General features: G+C 34.0%; 2 protein-coding genes across 4 annotated transcripts in view; both read right to left on the bottom strand.

Annotated features, from left to right (window-relative positions):
• Positions 1-1,364: 1,364 nt before the first annotated feature.
• On the bottom strand, positions 1,365-6,306 carry MYL9_3 (Myosin regulatory light polypeptide 9; the record flags this gene model as incomplete). The annotated part of the gene is made up of 3 exons (XM_012941083.3): positions 1,365-2,719; positions 4,765-5,005; positions 6,205-6,306. The coding sequence occupies 3 exons, from the start codon at positions 6,304-6,306 to the stop codon at positions 2,535-2,537; spliced, it is 528 nt and encodes a 175-aa protein (XP_012796537.1). The 3' UTR covers positions 1,365-2,534.
• Positions 6,307-12,585: 6,279 nt separating this feature from the next.
• Positions 12,586-15,811, bottom strand: part of ABCF1_2 (ATP-binding cassette sub- F member 1) — a gene marked incomplete at its 5' end in the record, with an annotated part of 34,915 nt that continues 31,689 nt past the window's right edge. For all 3 annotated transcript variants that reach the window (XM_051216926.1, XM_051216925.1, XM_035731913.2), the window contains one exon: positions 12,586-13,613. In XM_051216926.1, coding sequence (XP_051065558.1) covers positions 12,796-13,613 — 818 coding nt within the window. In that variant the 3' untranslated portion in view covers positions 12,586-12,795. The remainder of the gene's footprint in view (positions 13,614-15,811) is intronic.

The following is a 15,811-nucleotide window of genomic DNA, read 5'->3' as shown; positions in this document are numbered from 1 at the left end:
TGTGCACCATTGTTTTGGGATCCGATTAGAGCGCCGGACATTCGCTTTTCGTCCTCTCAATTTCGTAACCAACAGCCCCGCCACGAGAAGGCAGTGAGTAGGACTTCCCTGGCAGGGGCTGTATACACGTGGCCGTGTGTGAGCATTTCGAGAGGGAGGACGGGCCCACCCCACTCTCGGCCATACCAGGGCATTTGGGGGCACAACTGACAATTGATAATAATTTATACTGTGTTTATATGAGGCGGAACTGATGTGAATAATACGAACGTAGTAAGAAATCACAGTAATGTACCACATGAATTTTGAATGAGACAGATACAATAAACCAAGTTAATTCTTATTCATTTAAAAGTTCATTTTTTTTAACCAATCAAACACCATCTAATCATACTCAATATAAATTACTTATTATATTGATCTGCATATTTAATTAAGTTTACGGTTTATTAAAAGTAAGTGCTAAGGTAACACACGTTGGTATTTGGTTAAATTAACTTCCACCATTTTGTTTTAAAACTATTAATCATTATTTATAAAATCTTTCAGATAAATAATTAACATGCTAATGGTGTATGATATTTAGTGTTATTCAAGGACAGTTCAGTATTCAAAATATACAATTGAGCTCTGTTATGTATCAGCTTTATTTAGATTAACTGTTTTCTCTAATATATATATACATATCAAGAATATTCTTTTGATTAATGTCGGAAGGATTTTTGTGGATATTATAGTAATTTTAATAGTTGAGATCATGAGTCAATTGAAGTTAGACTATCATGGAAAACCTGGAAGTGCTGGACAACCGTTTCGTCCTATTGTTGGACTCCTCAGCAGTGCGCATCCACGATCCCGCCTCGCGAGATTCGAACACAGGACCTATCAGTCTCTCGCGCGAGCGCTTAACCTCTAGACCACTGAGCTGGCCGGCATCCAACGGTGTTAATGTCTAACTTCAACTAATCCACGAAATTGAGCCACACATCCACCATTGGATGCCGGCCAGCTCAGTAGTCTAGAGGTTAAGCGCTCGAGTGCGAGACTGATAGGTCCTGAGTTCGAATCTTGCGAGGCGGGATCGTAGATGAGCACTGCTGAGGAGTCCCATACTAGGATGAAACGGCAGTCCAGTACTTCCAGGGTGGTGTAGCTTCAATTGACTCATGATCTCAACCACTGAAATATTCTTTTGAGTTAATTTTGAACTTATGTGAATAAAAGTAGAGGGTATAGAATTGTCCACTGCCTAGTTGAGGTCCGCGCAATCATTGTAACCCATGATTAAATACATTGGGTGAAATGGCTTAGAATCTGCAGCAATTGCGTTGATGGATTCTATCTTTGTCTAAATATACGTATACTTCCTATTCATCAAACTCATCCCTTCTATATTCATGCCTAATCTTTTCTACTACTAATCTCAGATTGACAAAAATAATTTTATTTCGATTTGGTGTTATAATGTAGTATTTTGAGTCGATGCATATATAAGCAAGGTTTTACATCGCTCATGACTCACTACTATAAACTGTTTCAAGACATGCCTTTCTGAAGTGAACCACATATTATTCGATGCAACATGAAATTGTCGAATTTTAAGAACATAGTACCGTATTTACGTCGAGCTATTTTCTCAGTACTCTACATATTCGGAATTGATGAATTATTCTGCAGACCGGACATCGACTTTCTTACTTCGAGTATGAGCAGCTCCACAGTATTTACGAGATTTGTCACTGATATTCTTGATACAAAACAATGAATTATACCCGAGGAAGACATAATCAACATATTTCCCAACTTAGAAAGAAATTCGATGAAGCGTAAACTATCTCTAACATCTCATGAACATCGGCATCAGACCTGTAGGTGTGCAGATCAGTAATTTGAGATCCTACTAATTTGAATCACATCTAAAATACATATCAATCGAAACCCTTCTACTAGTATCTCGCTCCAGTCAACATTAAATTTTGAGAAAACCAGTGCGCAAGAAGGCGCAATCGTATTAACTAACTGATATTCCCCTAGTGGTTTCCTCCCCAGAGACGAGTTAAACTTTCAACAGCCTAATCACAAATCTCAATTTTTTGAGCTAAGATATCGAAAATGATTTGACTTGATGAATGAGGAATTTATTGACTATCAATGCTTTTCGTATCTATCCTGAAATATGACATGAAAAATAAATTTCGAAATTGAACGATGACATCAAAACTTTGACTTATTGAAGGCGACAAAAGTACTTGCGTTCACATTAAAAGGTAATCTGTAAAATAACCTAAGGTTATGTAATTCATTTAAAAGAAAAGCTTTTATGCATTCAAAGATATATTTCTTGGTGCTTTGCGTTAAGGCACAAATAGTAGCAAGCAATGAGTAGAGTAGAAATGGAATGTAAAAAAAAAGAAATACAACAGATTAGCAAAAATGAATGTATACGTGTGTATATATTTTGAAAAGTTAGAAAGTGTGATGAGTATAAAATTCAATTTGCTGTCAACTATATAAAAGATCAGTTGATAATAAAATTATGTTTGGTTTGTTTGACCTTCTTCTTCTTCTTGACCATGCATAATCATTCGTGTAAATTCTTTATAATCGAAATTCCCATCTTGAATCGGTGCACCATGGAATAATTCATCAACTTTCTCATTAGACCATCTATCCCCCATTGTAGTCATTAATTCACGTAAACGTTTCTCACTTATTACACCTATAAATAAATAGAATAAATACATAGCTAGCATTTAAGTGGTAATGATAGTCGAGAAAAAGCATTACTATGATTTTCGACAAGCATGGAACTTGATTTTGCCCAAGTTACTATGAGTTGGCTCATGGCATCAAATGTAGTTCAATATGATGTAATAATCAACTAATTTACCGGTAATTGAGTATGAGCCACACGTCCTTTGCAATCTGACTGAGAATTTTTTTATTTCATTAAAATCACTGAATAATTCTTAATCATACCTTTACTCTGCATGAGTGGTTTGTATTTTTATTTTGTAAAGGATGTGTGAGGTAAAAAAATATCAAATAATTAACACGCGCAGACTAATTTATTTTCAGTTTCCTGCTATTAATTTGCTCTCATTAAAAAGGATAATGAATATCTTTTGCATAAATTACGAGGAATTGATGAAAATAGGATATCCGCATGTGAAAAGCTTCAGTAACAAACATCTAGTTCGATGGATTAAATAATGGGATTCAGTTGTATCATCACAGGTCAGGATATGTAACATTTAAGCAACGTTCCTGAATGTTGTTCATTACTGAGACAATCTTAGAATATACCTCATAGCAAGTGATCCTAATATATCACAAATGAGCACGGAAGAAAAACCGTTACTGAGTCGACAGACTAGTTATTCGAACTGAAACATAAACGAAATTTGAACCAATGAACCGTATATCTAGAGTAATAACCGAAACTTTGAAAAGCTAACACAGAAGAACCGAACACTTTAGTTGTTTAGACGGATCCCATTGAAAGTTGACTGAAGATTTGTGGTCGGTAAATTAATCATTTACACGTAAGTACTTTTACGAATAGTGTTGAAATCAACAATGTGTGGCAAAATAACACATGAAGATGATGTCTAAATTTGGAAGGGAATTCGAGTTTTTGTTATAAATAAGATTTCTTGTGGTCGGTTTTATGTCCCACCTACATAGAGACAGGCCAGATTCCAACAATACTTTCATACTGTTTTACTTGTAGCAATGTGACTTATTCTAAATCTGGACAGACGAACTAATCTAAGGTTCTTATATCATTATATACACATTCACCTTTATTAGTTATTCACATATAACCTTCGGCGTTTTTATGTATGTCTGTTTGCTCTATTCGTTATCTGTTTACAACTTGTATTTATATGTTTCTACAGATATTCAATGACATTTTCTAAAGCTGAGTAAATTGGAAAGCCTTTCTATGTACTATCTCTTACGGCCAACATGCAAAACGTTTGTATGAAATATACCGATCCAAAATAAAAGTATTAAGCCTTTTGATATACAGCCAGACCAAAACATGGCACAAGTCCATGAAGTCACTGACAAGTGGACTGAGTCATGTTGGCAGGTGTAGACTACCTGGTTGGGGACCGCGAGATGATAGCAACCAATGCTTAGAGACCCTGAATGACATGTCTCAGAATCGTTTGCAATGGCGCAGGTGCATACACTCTTTGTGTTCTCTCAAATTCTAATCTCCCGATTCCTCCTTGTCTCTTTTTTTCTCTTTCCCAATTTATTTCACTGGATTATACTCTTTAAATAACATCTCCAAACCCTAACCTTTCAGATTGCTTATACTCTTACTACCTCTACCACTAAGGGATTTGAATCGACAACTGCATCTCTGTGCTAATGTGGTATGGCAACTCGAACTGATGTACGTACGTACGAAGTCCTACGTTGTTACTGACTGACTGATATGCCGCCATTTTAAACGTGTTAATTAGACAGAATATAAACGAAGACAGGTAAGATGTATATATTTCACTAACAGCATTATCATCTAACCATGCTAAATTCAAACCGACATTGAACATACTATATATGATTGTGAACAGAACATATGCACTTGGGAGCTTTTGAACCATATCAACTTTTTGCACAATGCATTAAAGAGGACTATATAAAGAAGATTTATTAGAAGTATCCCACTGAAATGAAGTGATAGTTTTCTTATGTAATGACATAAAACATGAAACAAAGGGATACATATAAGGTCATTACACATACCTGTCCCCTCAGGATCAAAACAAGCAAAAGCATTTAAAATCGTTTCTTCCGGATCACACCCCATCATTTTCTCACCAAATAATGTTAAAAACATTGTGAAATTTATTTGACCGGGTGCTTGTGAAAGCATATCGTTTAAGTACTCGTCGTTTGGCGATTTTCCCAAGGAGATGAAAATATCTTCTAAGTCATGCTTATCAATGACACCATCTTTAGTTGAATCAATCATTAGGAACGCTTCCTGTTTAAAAGATTGAAACGATGAACGATAGTACACTAAGTAATACAAACAGTAGTTCAAAAGCTTCTAAAGAACTTTTGTAGTTATATACCGACAGAAATATCTTTAAACTTTTGTAAGCGACAACCATGTGGAACCTTTGGTATTGGTTTGGAGTACTATGGTTAAGCTGTCGTAGTCCTCTTTAGTCTAACATCAGTCCATGAAGTTATCGACAGTTGGGCTGGCCTGTATAGAGATGTGGTTTTTGATAGCAGTAATTTACGGTTAGGGACTTTTAATGACATGGCTGAAAAGTCGTAGTAGTGATGATGATACATACGATATTATTCTTGCTTTAAATTATGTCCCAATATCGTCTTTTCTTTAAGAGATTTTATTTTATTCCTGTAGAACTACACTTCCTTTGTTTAGATCTCCCCACAATCAGCTAAATAAATTCCTCTCTACTTACACAAAGTATGGAAGCTAACGCCGAGGTACATTTGTGTAGAATCGTAATCTGCTAGCAGTCTCTGTTAGAGAAACTCAAATCAAAGCATGAACTCCCAGTAGACTTTTCAAAAATATCTCTTCAGCTTGAATAAGGAGTTATCCTACCTAATAATAAATCCAAATGATCAAAAATAGAGCTGTAATAGTCTGCAATAAACACTACTATGTATTTGGACAGTTTAGCTAAAGGTAAGACAAAAGTTGCCATGGTCAAATTCGCAGACTTTGGAAAAATTTTGTCTACACTTTACGTCTCACATCTTATGGACTATAAAAAAATGTATTTGTTCAAAACTCAGCAGACTGGTAGGGATTTACAGAAACAAATTATAAAGACCCTGAATCTGAGAACGTACTATTTATGAACCTTCGATGACATATCTTTATTCCTGCTGGCTGGGAGATAGGAAAAGATTATTGCGGAGATTCATGAATGAACAACATAGTTTTTAATCGCGGGCTTTTACATGCGAAAGTGATGAAAGCCGCATATCCGTATGTGTTTTCAAAAGTAGACTCTGTTGCAAACAAATATATCAAACTTAGTTCCAGTCAAATGATTGTAACAGTGACCTGTTGACATAACAGAGGTTTACGATATAAGCCTGTGCCTGATTTTTACCGACAAAATGAGTAATTTTCTAAGGCCGGGAAAATACAATATGACATATTGAATATTACTTTTAAGAAAGTTATAAGCCTACCTTGAATTCGCTGATTTGAGCTTCATTAAACATGGAAAAAACATTCGAAGTGAACCGCTGAGTGCGAGTACGAGCTCTACGCTTAGTTTTCGTACAGGCCATCTTGTTTGTTTGAAATACCGCTTGTGTTAGGCAACCAAAGGGACCGCCTGGATATTTTCACTATTTAAAAGCCAGTAGCCAACGTCCAACTTGAATAAAACTGGTCATGAAAATAATAAGATATATTTGGGACGGATTGGCGTTGGAATTTATCGAAGAAAATTTGGTACATAATTTTATGTCACTGTGATGTTTATAATATATATTTAACAAGAAGATTTACTGTGTTCGAGGTTAATGGGGATAGTCAGTAAACTAGATGCTTTAAAATTTTCGTATGACCGAATCATCGTTTGGACCGAGTCTTAGAAAATCCCACAGTCGATTGACTTTCTGTCGAGCTTCCTCAATGTTATTTATTACCTATATTGAACTGACATACTGATATGGTGAAGTAAGCGTGTTCTGTCGATAAAATTGGGTCGAAGTTACTGCCTAATATTGTTTCAGGTGACTCGACCACGAAGCGTATTGGTGTTTATTTAAACCTTCAGTTAAATTCTTATCATAAAGTGTAAGCACTTTGGCTCAAGACTTTCAGTATTTTGTGCAGGGGTATTTGAAACCTGGAATTTTATTCGTCGTCAGGATAATTTTTGACTTAAAAATTGCTATATAGATGCTTTAGTGGCTGTACATCTGACTGCAGTTAAACCCTATGTTGATTGTTATTGATGTTTCGGACCTACTTTGAATGCTTCATATTGATGACAGAGTATTTTCGTTGTGTTTCAAGACCCATTATCGTTTATTCGTTTGGAAGAAAGCACATTGGCCGTTAATCCGCTAGTTCAAGCAAATGCCCAAATTATGTAGCGCTTATCATAGTGGTGGAAACATGGAATGAATAACACTTAAAATTCCATTTATCATCAATATTTGTGACTGGTAGATATAAGGGTCAATGGTCATACTATCTATAAACTTTCAGTTAATAAATGAATGAGTTGTTTCATGACAAATATTGGTTAGAGGTATTTCGAAAAGTATTTATTATCAAAACAGGTTAGGGTCTCACTTTGGCGTTAGTTTGCGTTTACATCCACCTAGATTGATACACTTATTGTAATACTGTACATTTGTTATGATGTAGCGGTTCAATCCATATGATCATACACCGAAGTTCTATCACTATCCATTCCGAATTAGCCTGTCGTGTGAGTAGAGATACTACTTTTTGAGATCATTTGAAGGATGGGTACAATCTTTTCTCCGGAATAATTTTTATATAAATACAAAAATTATGTTTGTGGTGACCAAGCTGAGATATGCCGTCTCAGTCATTTTTCCTTATTGGCATCTAAAGCATCACCAATTTTTATGCATCCTTATGTATCTTGGGTTCTATCACCTATGGCAGAAGTGGTTCAAAGTGATGGATAATTTGTGCTAAGAGCTAAGTGTTATTGTCCAGTCCGTAAAAGCTCGAATATACACTTTGTTATGCGTCATACACGTTCGTGGGTGTGAGTAATCATTATGGATGCTGTCTTAAGTAGAAATTGATAGGTTAATTAACGAGCAAGTGTCTGAAAAAACCAAACTTACTTCATTTAAACGTTGTATGGCCTCAGTGAAATGGATGCGTAATATGGATTCATTGTCTCTTGACGTAGCTTGAGAGCCGATAAGTGACCATAAAGCTTGTACTGTTTATTTCAGATGTCAGTCACCATTGGCCTTTGTATCGGCCCCATGAGCTCTATCCTTACTCCGTGTTGCAAACCTGCTGAGAAAGAGATGAGTGGCTATTCACAGGACAGATTTTAAAAAATTTCTTTATGCGCTTGTAGGTTATACTACCATAGACAGCGTTTGTAATGACTTTTGTCCATGTAAATGAACATGTGGCAATATCGCCAGTCAAAATATCGAATTCTATGATGTTATCTCTGTTATAAACCAACGACTCGTCGACCGGTAGTGACAGCCTCTAATGAACTGCGGATCATTGTCAATTGACAGTACATTAGGTTCTCACCCAGCCCTGAACGTTGAGTCCATGACACAATATCCACCTCTACTGAGTGAATAGGAATTTTTAAACATATGTCTTATACACAAACAGAACGGGCCGGATTACACGATGTAACGAAAAATAACAACTAAAAATACCAAGTCAAAAGTCTCTGAGCGCATAAGAGACTGCAATTAGGAGTAGTAAGTGTTATATTAGTGGGTAATAAAACAAATGAAAGCTTATAATAAAAGGAATACAAATGTATCTAGCCTAGTTATTTAATGATTGTACAATAAGGATATATGTGATGGAGTTCTAAATATGTCGTTGGTATTCAGAATCTGATAGCGCCTTAAATAGTAATGCTTTCATAATCGACGTATATCAACTCAGTCAAATCATAAGTCAAGAATGAAGAAGTTCGAAGATATATATCGGTATGTGGAAGGGACGTTTGGTCTAAGAGTAACTGTAAAATCCAAACTATGGTTTGGATAGAGGGATAGCCGTCCCGTCGAAATCAAAACAAGTAATCGGGTAAATAGCAGTTCTATAATTCATCATAAACTTAAATGTAAATCGTTACCTAAACAAGTATTACCACCCGGCTATTCAACCAATAATAGTTCAATCAATAAAATCCAAATTACGATAAATAAAGTAGTTGATGAAAGATGAGGGAAAATACCAGTCACAACAAATGAACGTTATTCTATCCTGACTGGATAGAACACACAAAAGGAGGAGCAAATCAATATGGCTACCGCCAAGAACAAGTGTCCAGTAAAACAACACAGATGCAGTTCGGGAAGAAACACAAAATTAGTGAATGCGTAAGAAAAACAAAAACTATAATAAAAAATACAAGTATTAACAATTCAAATGTAATCAAAAGACAACAATGTGCAACTAAGGGGATCAATAGGAACAAAGTGCAAGTATAAACATGGAGGGATTTTCACCAACACACAAAACATTCAAAATGGATCTTACAGTAACCCAGTGCATTCGGCTAGATTAGTCCAATCAAACTAATGCGGTCAGTATCAAATGACTAAGGCTTACAAAGCTATTGATTTTGAGGATTTATGTACCGCTATAGGTCTATAAATATCTTCGATAAACAACCATTCGTTTAGTCTTCTCTGGAAACGTCAATGTCTTCTTGATAATGAATTTCTCCTAAGAATTGTGTGAACTTAGCAGTAACGCTCTTCCTTTGAACCTAAATATTCTTCTTGAAGATTCATTTCTCATCGAGCGGAATTGGATATTCGTGACAGAACCAGTGTTCTGGGATAATTTATGTCTCAGGCCCCTGAGTTCGATTCAAGATCATGTTAGTCATCAGCATTAAGTACTTTTCTATGAGAGTTATATTTCTCCACCCAAAGTAATGTGTGATGATGTTCCATTTTGGCAGTGGTGATAACGAGGTACAATATTTAAAACTAGTTATCCATATACCTTACAAGTGTGAGATGTGCACTTTCAAAATTTTGATAGCCAGTTCATGAATTAAGGGAATCGTTAATATATCATATAACCAAAAGTATGAAGTGACAAAGGAGACCTTATTTTGTTGTTCAAAAGTTCACTTCCGTATTATTGTTGGGATGAAGTATAAACCCGAAAACTGCAGAATATGCTCTACCCATATGACGACTGACTAAATTTATTCATTTGAAAGCAGACTCTGATTTATGTCTGCACTAGTCAGGACTAGATTCGAAATTGTCAGCGCAAAGGGCTGGAATACGAGAAGGCACAGGTCAATGAAATCGAGCTTTATGAAAGAGAAATTGCATCCGGCCGATTATGAAGGGGAGAGGAGTAAGAGGTTAGCGGAATTAGGTTTTGTGTAGTCCAATTGAATATTGAGTGCGTTTGCCAGTGACAGAAAATATGTGTATGCTAAACTGAATCATGGTCAGTTAATTGTTGTGGAGGTGTGCTTGCATTTTAAGCGAATCATTATATGTTTGTTTCAGATTTAGTCGGTTTTTCGAGTTTATAGTAGTCCTATTATGTATAGTTGTAATGAAATGCATTGCAACAAGGGAGCTAGTTTTCTGAGTGTTCATGATTACGTCTCAAGAAAAAGGAAAGCGGACAATGGCAAGTGCCGCGGTTGGAACACTGCCGTCCTTGTAGAGAACGAAATACAGTGTATTTAACTATCCATGAGTGCCAAACTAGAACTGGTGAACGAACAATAGCATAGGAACCTGTTCATTTAACAATGACATGAAGTTCATTCACAGAAGAGTTCACAAGCGTATTGATACTAGAACCTTTAATCAATTGTTGAGAATAATAAATGTTTCTAACAAACGGTACTCGTAACTCGATTCAAGGACAGAATGATTTAAACCATTCAATCCAAACAAGTAGAATCAAAGAGAGGTGAGTCAGTAAAGCACCTAAAAACACTACAGGTGAGGGTGAATAAGATCTCTGTGAACAAGGAAAAGCAAAATTAGAAGCAATGAGAACACGAGGGTTTTTTTACTTAAAAAGAGACTGCAAGTAGATTCAACTTCTGTTCATGTATTTATCACCCTATCGATATACTAGGGTTACCCATTCTTTCTGTGAATAAAATATCTTATCACGATGATCCCACATTGACCCTGAATCCTTTTCTGGTTATGTTGAATGATTTTTAGTTTTCATTAATATGAACGTTTATTGTTGAGTCCAAGAACCGGTTATATTTAGTTAAATCTTTTGGCTCTTTTTTAGTCTATGTATTTATGGTGCTTGTATGAACTAATGATTCCTTTGTACTTGGTGTTTGGCTGATTTCGGATTCTAAATATAATACGTTCAGTCGCGCTAATCTAGTTCTGTTTGGTTTAAATTGCGCTATTCCGGGGATTCTCAGTTCGTATAATAATTCAAATACTTCTGACCATCACAGTTTTGCTCATTCCAAAATTTAATTGCCAGTTCGTTAGTTGATGCCCAAATATTTTAGCAGAATATACTTATTTAACGTCAGTATAATCATATTATTGTTCGGACATGTTTCATTATCATTGTTATATTAACGAATGCATGCAGTTATAATATCCATTAATAAGTGAACGAGTTTATTGGTATGATAATTAATAGATGTCATATCTCGTATAGTTTTGGTTTAATTTACTGCTTTTTAAATTCATTTTAATAAAGGTCAAATTTGTTTGCTAAGATCTTTCTCTCCTTGGCGTTACTGTGTTTACAAATACAAAGCTTCCATGTAATCTTATGCCAATTGTCCATACATTTGTTTTATGTTTTTGGACAATTTATGTGAATATAAGGATTGCCAGCTAAATCATTTGCGGTACATCATTTTATATTTGAACAGTATTTCACCGACATAATTTTTGATTTTCATTATTGGCCTCTGAAAATATTTAAAATTTGGTTTTCCAAGTAATATTTAAGTAGCTTTGTTTAGAGAAATAATAGGTAATAAGTTCATTTCATCACAGCAACATTATTCCTTAACAACATATACTATTAAAACATGTGGATAGTTAAGGATCATTGTTATCAATAAACAATCAACTGAACAAAGAACAACGATGTATGATTTCATGATTCGAAGTAATGAGAGGTCAGGATATGTAACATTTAAGCAACGTTCCTGAATGTTGTTCATTACTGAGACAATCTTAGAATATACCTCATAGCAAGTGATCCTAATATATCACAAATGAGCACGGAAGAAAAACCGTTACTGAGTCGACAGACTAGTTATTCGAACTGAAACATAAACGAAATTTGAACCAATGAACCGTATATCTAGAGTAATAACCGAAACTTTGAAAAGCTAACACAGAAGAACCGAACACTTTAGTTGTTTAGACGGATCCCATTGAAAGTTGACTGAAGATTTGTGGTCGGTAAATTAATCATTTACACGTAAGTACTTTTACGAATAGTGTTGAAATCAACAATGTGTGGCAAAATAACACATGAAGATGATGTCTAAATTTGGAAGGGAATTCGAGTTTTTGTTATAAATAAGATTTCTTGTGGTCGGTTTTATGTCCCACCTACATAGAGACAGGCCAGATTCCAACAATACTTTCATACTGTTTTACTTGTAGCAATGTGACTTATTCTAAATCTGGACAGACGAACTAATCTAAGGTTCTTATGTCATTATATACACACATTCACCCTTATTAGTTATTCACACATAACAAATAACGCATGAAATGGATGTCTAAATTTAGAAAGGAATTCGAGTTTTCGTTATAAATAAGGTTTTCTTGTGGTCGGTTTCATATCCCACTTATCACTGTTATCAATAAACAATTAACTGAACAAAGAATAACGATGTTTTATTTTCATTTATATATATATAATTCATAAAATGTATCCGAATTACATTTCTAGATGCATGTGAACACAAACAATTACATTTTTTTGATTGAATCAAGCAAACTGAACTGTGTGTGTGTGTGTGTGTAAGGGAGATATACAGATAGAGGTAAAGAAAGAGAGAGAGAGAAGGAGAGAAAGTAATCAATTCACCTTAATGTATATAATTTTGTCCATAATTCAGCTAAGCATACAGTTGAATGAAAACGAAAAAATATAATTAATGGTATAAAACAATATGTAATCACAGACCATGTACGTACACCAAAATATTGTCTATATAATGGTAATTGTGTTTCAGCACTTCTTACTTCAAATGTATTAATTAACCATAATGCTAAATTACATATTAATAAAAAGACAATAATTGAACGACCTGGTTTTATTCTTGATTGATTTATACAACATACTTTACGTCTTGATGTTTCAACAATAAAAAAAAATTGTATTAATGCTTGACATATTTCTAATGTACATTTAATGATATATAATATAGCTGTATATTTAATATGATCATTTGTTAAATATAAAATATTATAATCTTTAATATCATTTGAATGAAATATCATAATATGAATGATTGTTTCTAAGGCTGGTATAAATAAGAACATATGATATATAATACAACCAATTAAACCAATAGTTAATAAATTATATTCAAAATTTTCACCATGTTTTAAACGATGAAATTTTAATTGATTTGTTTGTTTAATTGCTATAATACATGCTAATAAACTAATTGTTGATATAGTTAATTTTGATTTTTGATAAATATATGCAGCAAATTGTTTATAACCATTACGTCCACGTATTATAAATAATACCATACATACAATACTACCTATTAATAACATAATACCTAAAAATAAACCAGTATGAGAACGATGACATTGATGTTCTGTATTGAATTTTATTGATTTTTCATGTACATTATCATTATTATCAGATATTTCTTTATTGTCTTCAACTGATTAAAAATTATTGAATTGTAGTATTCATAAGTAGTTCAATCGTGAAGTAAATATAAATAAAAGTTGATTAAAACAAAAATAATAAATAAGTGAGATATATTGATTAAAGTAGAAAGTTTATATGATATAATATCATAAAGTTAAGTAACAAACTTACGTTATCTAAAGGAGAACAGAGTTTAATGAATGATAGGGCTTTTTTTGTTGTTGTTGAGTTTAAGACATCTTAGCAATATGTGTAAATATGATCGAACCGAAGCTTTTCAGGTCTTATAGTGATTGTAATAAATTGGAGTCACTTATAACTCAGTGATTCAAATTTGGGAAGAGTTTTGTGGAGATTTTAGTAATTTCAATAGTTGAAATCATAAGTCGATTGAAGCTAAACCACCATGGAAAACCTGAAAGCATTGGACGGATGTTTCATCCTAGTATGAGACTCTTCAGCAATAAGCATCTACGATCCTGTCCCCCGCGATATTCGAACCCAAGATCTATCAGTCTCGTGCGCGAACGCTTAACCTCTAGACCAATGAACTGGTCGGTATCCAACGTTGTTATTGTCTAACTTCAACCAATTCACGAAATTGCGCCCCCATCCATCATTGCCTTAAGTGAGTTTCTATCTCACAACAGATAGGCTTGAACTCATATTTGATTCAAATTTCTTAATATTGTGAACAGTGATATCTGTCTCAATTATGATACGGTCAATAAATGTAGATTAATTATTCTACATACAATATAAAAGTATTTTAAGCATTAAATTAAACTATCTATTATGTTTTTTGAATAAATCTGTTGAACATAACATATAAAGACAGTTTTTATGATTTTTTAAAATCAAGATAAAAAAAGAAGTTCCCTTTTTAAACATAAGTACTGACTAGCCTGAATTGTCGATGAACTACGATTTTGCTGATTGGAATATGCTAAAAACGTTGAGTGTATTGCAATAATGATTTCTGATTAATGTTGACTGGCATGAGACCCATTATTGAAGCTACTTACTTATTACTTCAAACCAAATCAACTCGAAACTACCTGAAATTAGCTGCTATACGGTACTGGTATTTTAGTTCATTGATAAAACTCAGATTCTTACACTTGGCTTTGAGCCACACTTCATGTATGAGGGTTAGTGATACCTATCGTGTTGTCTAAATCAAATTAAGAGAGATTGGACTTAAATCTGGGATCTGGTATTTGAAACTCAAACGCTTTGATCATTAAACTTCTGCACTAACATCTGCACATATGAAATACAAGTTAGGGTAGATATTTTTCATGTAAAACTCACTCTTGTTATTTATAGTAATCTTATTTGATACGAAGTAAACAATTAAAATCCAGAAAGTTGATGTATTCCTAACTTCGTATCACAGCTAGATGAGTATGTCACCTCCTTCCTTAATGTGTTAGTGTCCGATCACATTGAGGCTAAATACTCAATATCCATTAATTCAAGTATTAGAGTTTTGTGCACTAGATTATTGAGTTGCATCAGTTATGTAATGTTTATCAGATGTTAGTAATTATTCAAGTCTGTAATTGGGATATGTAATATGGATTGCATTCATTACTCCATTGATATTAGAAGTATCCACAATGGTAATAATAATAATAATAATAATAATAATAATAATAATAATAATAATAATAATAATAATGGAATTCAATATTTTCAGAACCCTTCAAACAGTCAATGTTTTGAAATAAGCTGATGAATTTAGCGGCGAGACTATAATTTATGGACGAACAAATCAGATTTACGATAATAGGTTTCGAATTTTGGCGCAAAATTAATTCATCTATTTGGCTAAATAGAGTTTTGGCATAGTAGCTGATGTCAGTTCGTGATGAAAACCTAAAATCTAACTCCCAACCTTAACTATCAACTGTAAATATTAGTCTCAATTCCTCACACTGGCTAACAACCCTGATTTGGCCGTAGCAGGTACGTGGACATTCTCAAATACTTTTTTGTGTCGCTCAATGGTCTTCCATAAATTATAGTCTCACCAATTTAGCTTTAAGAATCAACAAAGGAAAATTTCGAATCCCATGGATAAACTTAATCAAACAGTTTTCTGTTGAATTGAAGCTAGACCACCATTGAAAACCTGCAAGCATTGGACGGATGTTTCATCTTAGTATAAGACTCTTCAGCAGTGTGCATCCACGATCTCTCTCC

Source organism: Schistosoma haematobium, chromosome 6 (genome assembly GCF_000699445.3).
Source record: "Schistosoma haematobium chromosome 6, whole genome shotgun sequence".
NCBI classification, from domain to species: Eukaryota; Metazoa; Platyhelminthes; class Trematoda; order Strigeidida; family Schistosomatidae; genus Schistosoma; species Schistosoma haematobium.
Note: the sequence above shows the minus strand (reverse complement) of the source record. Positions and strands in the feature narration are given on the sequence as shown.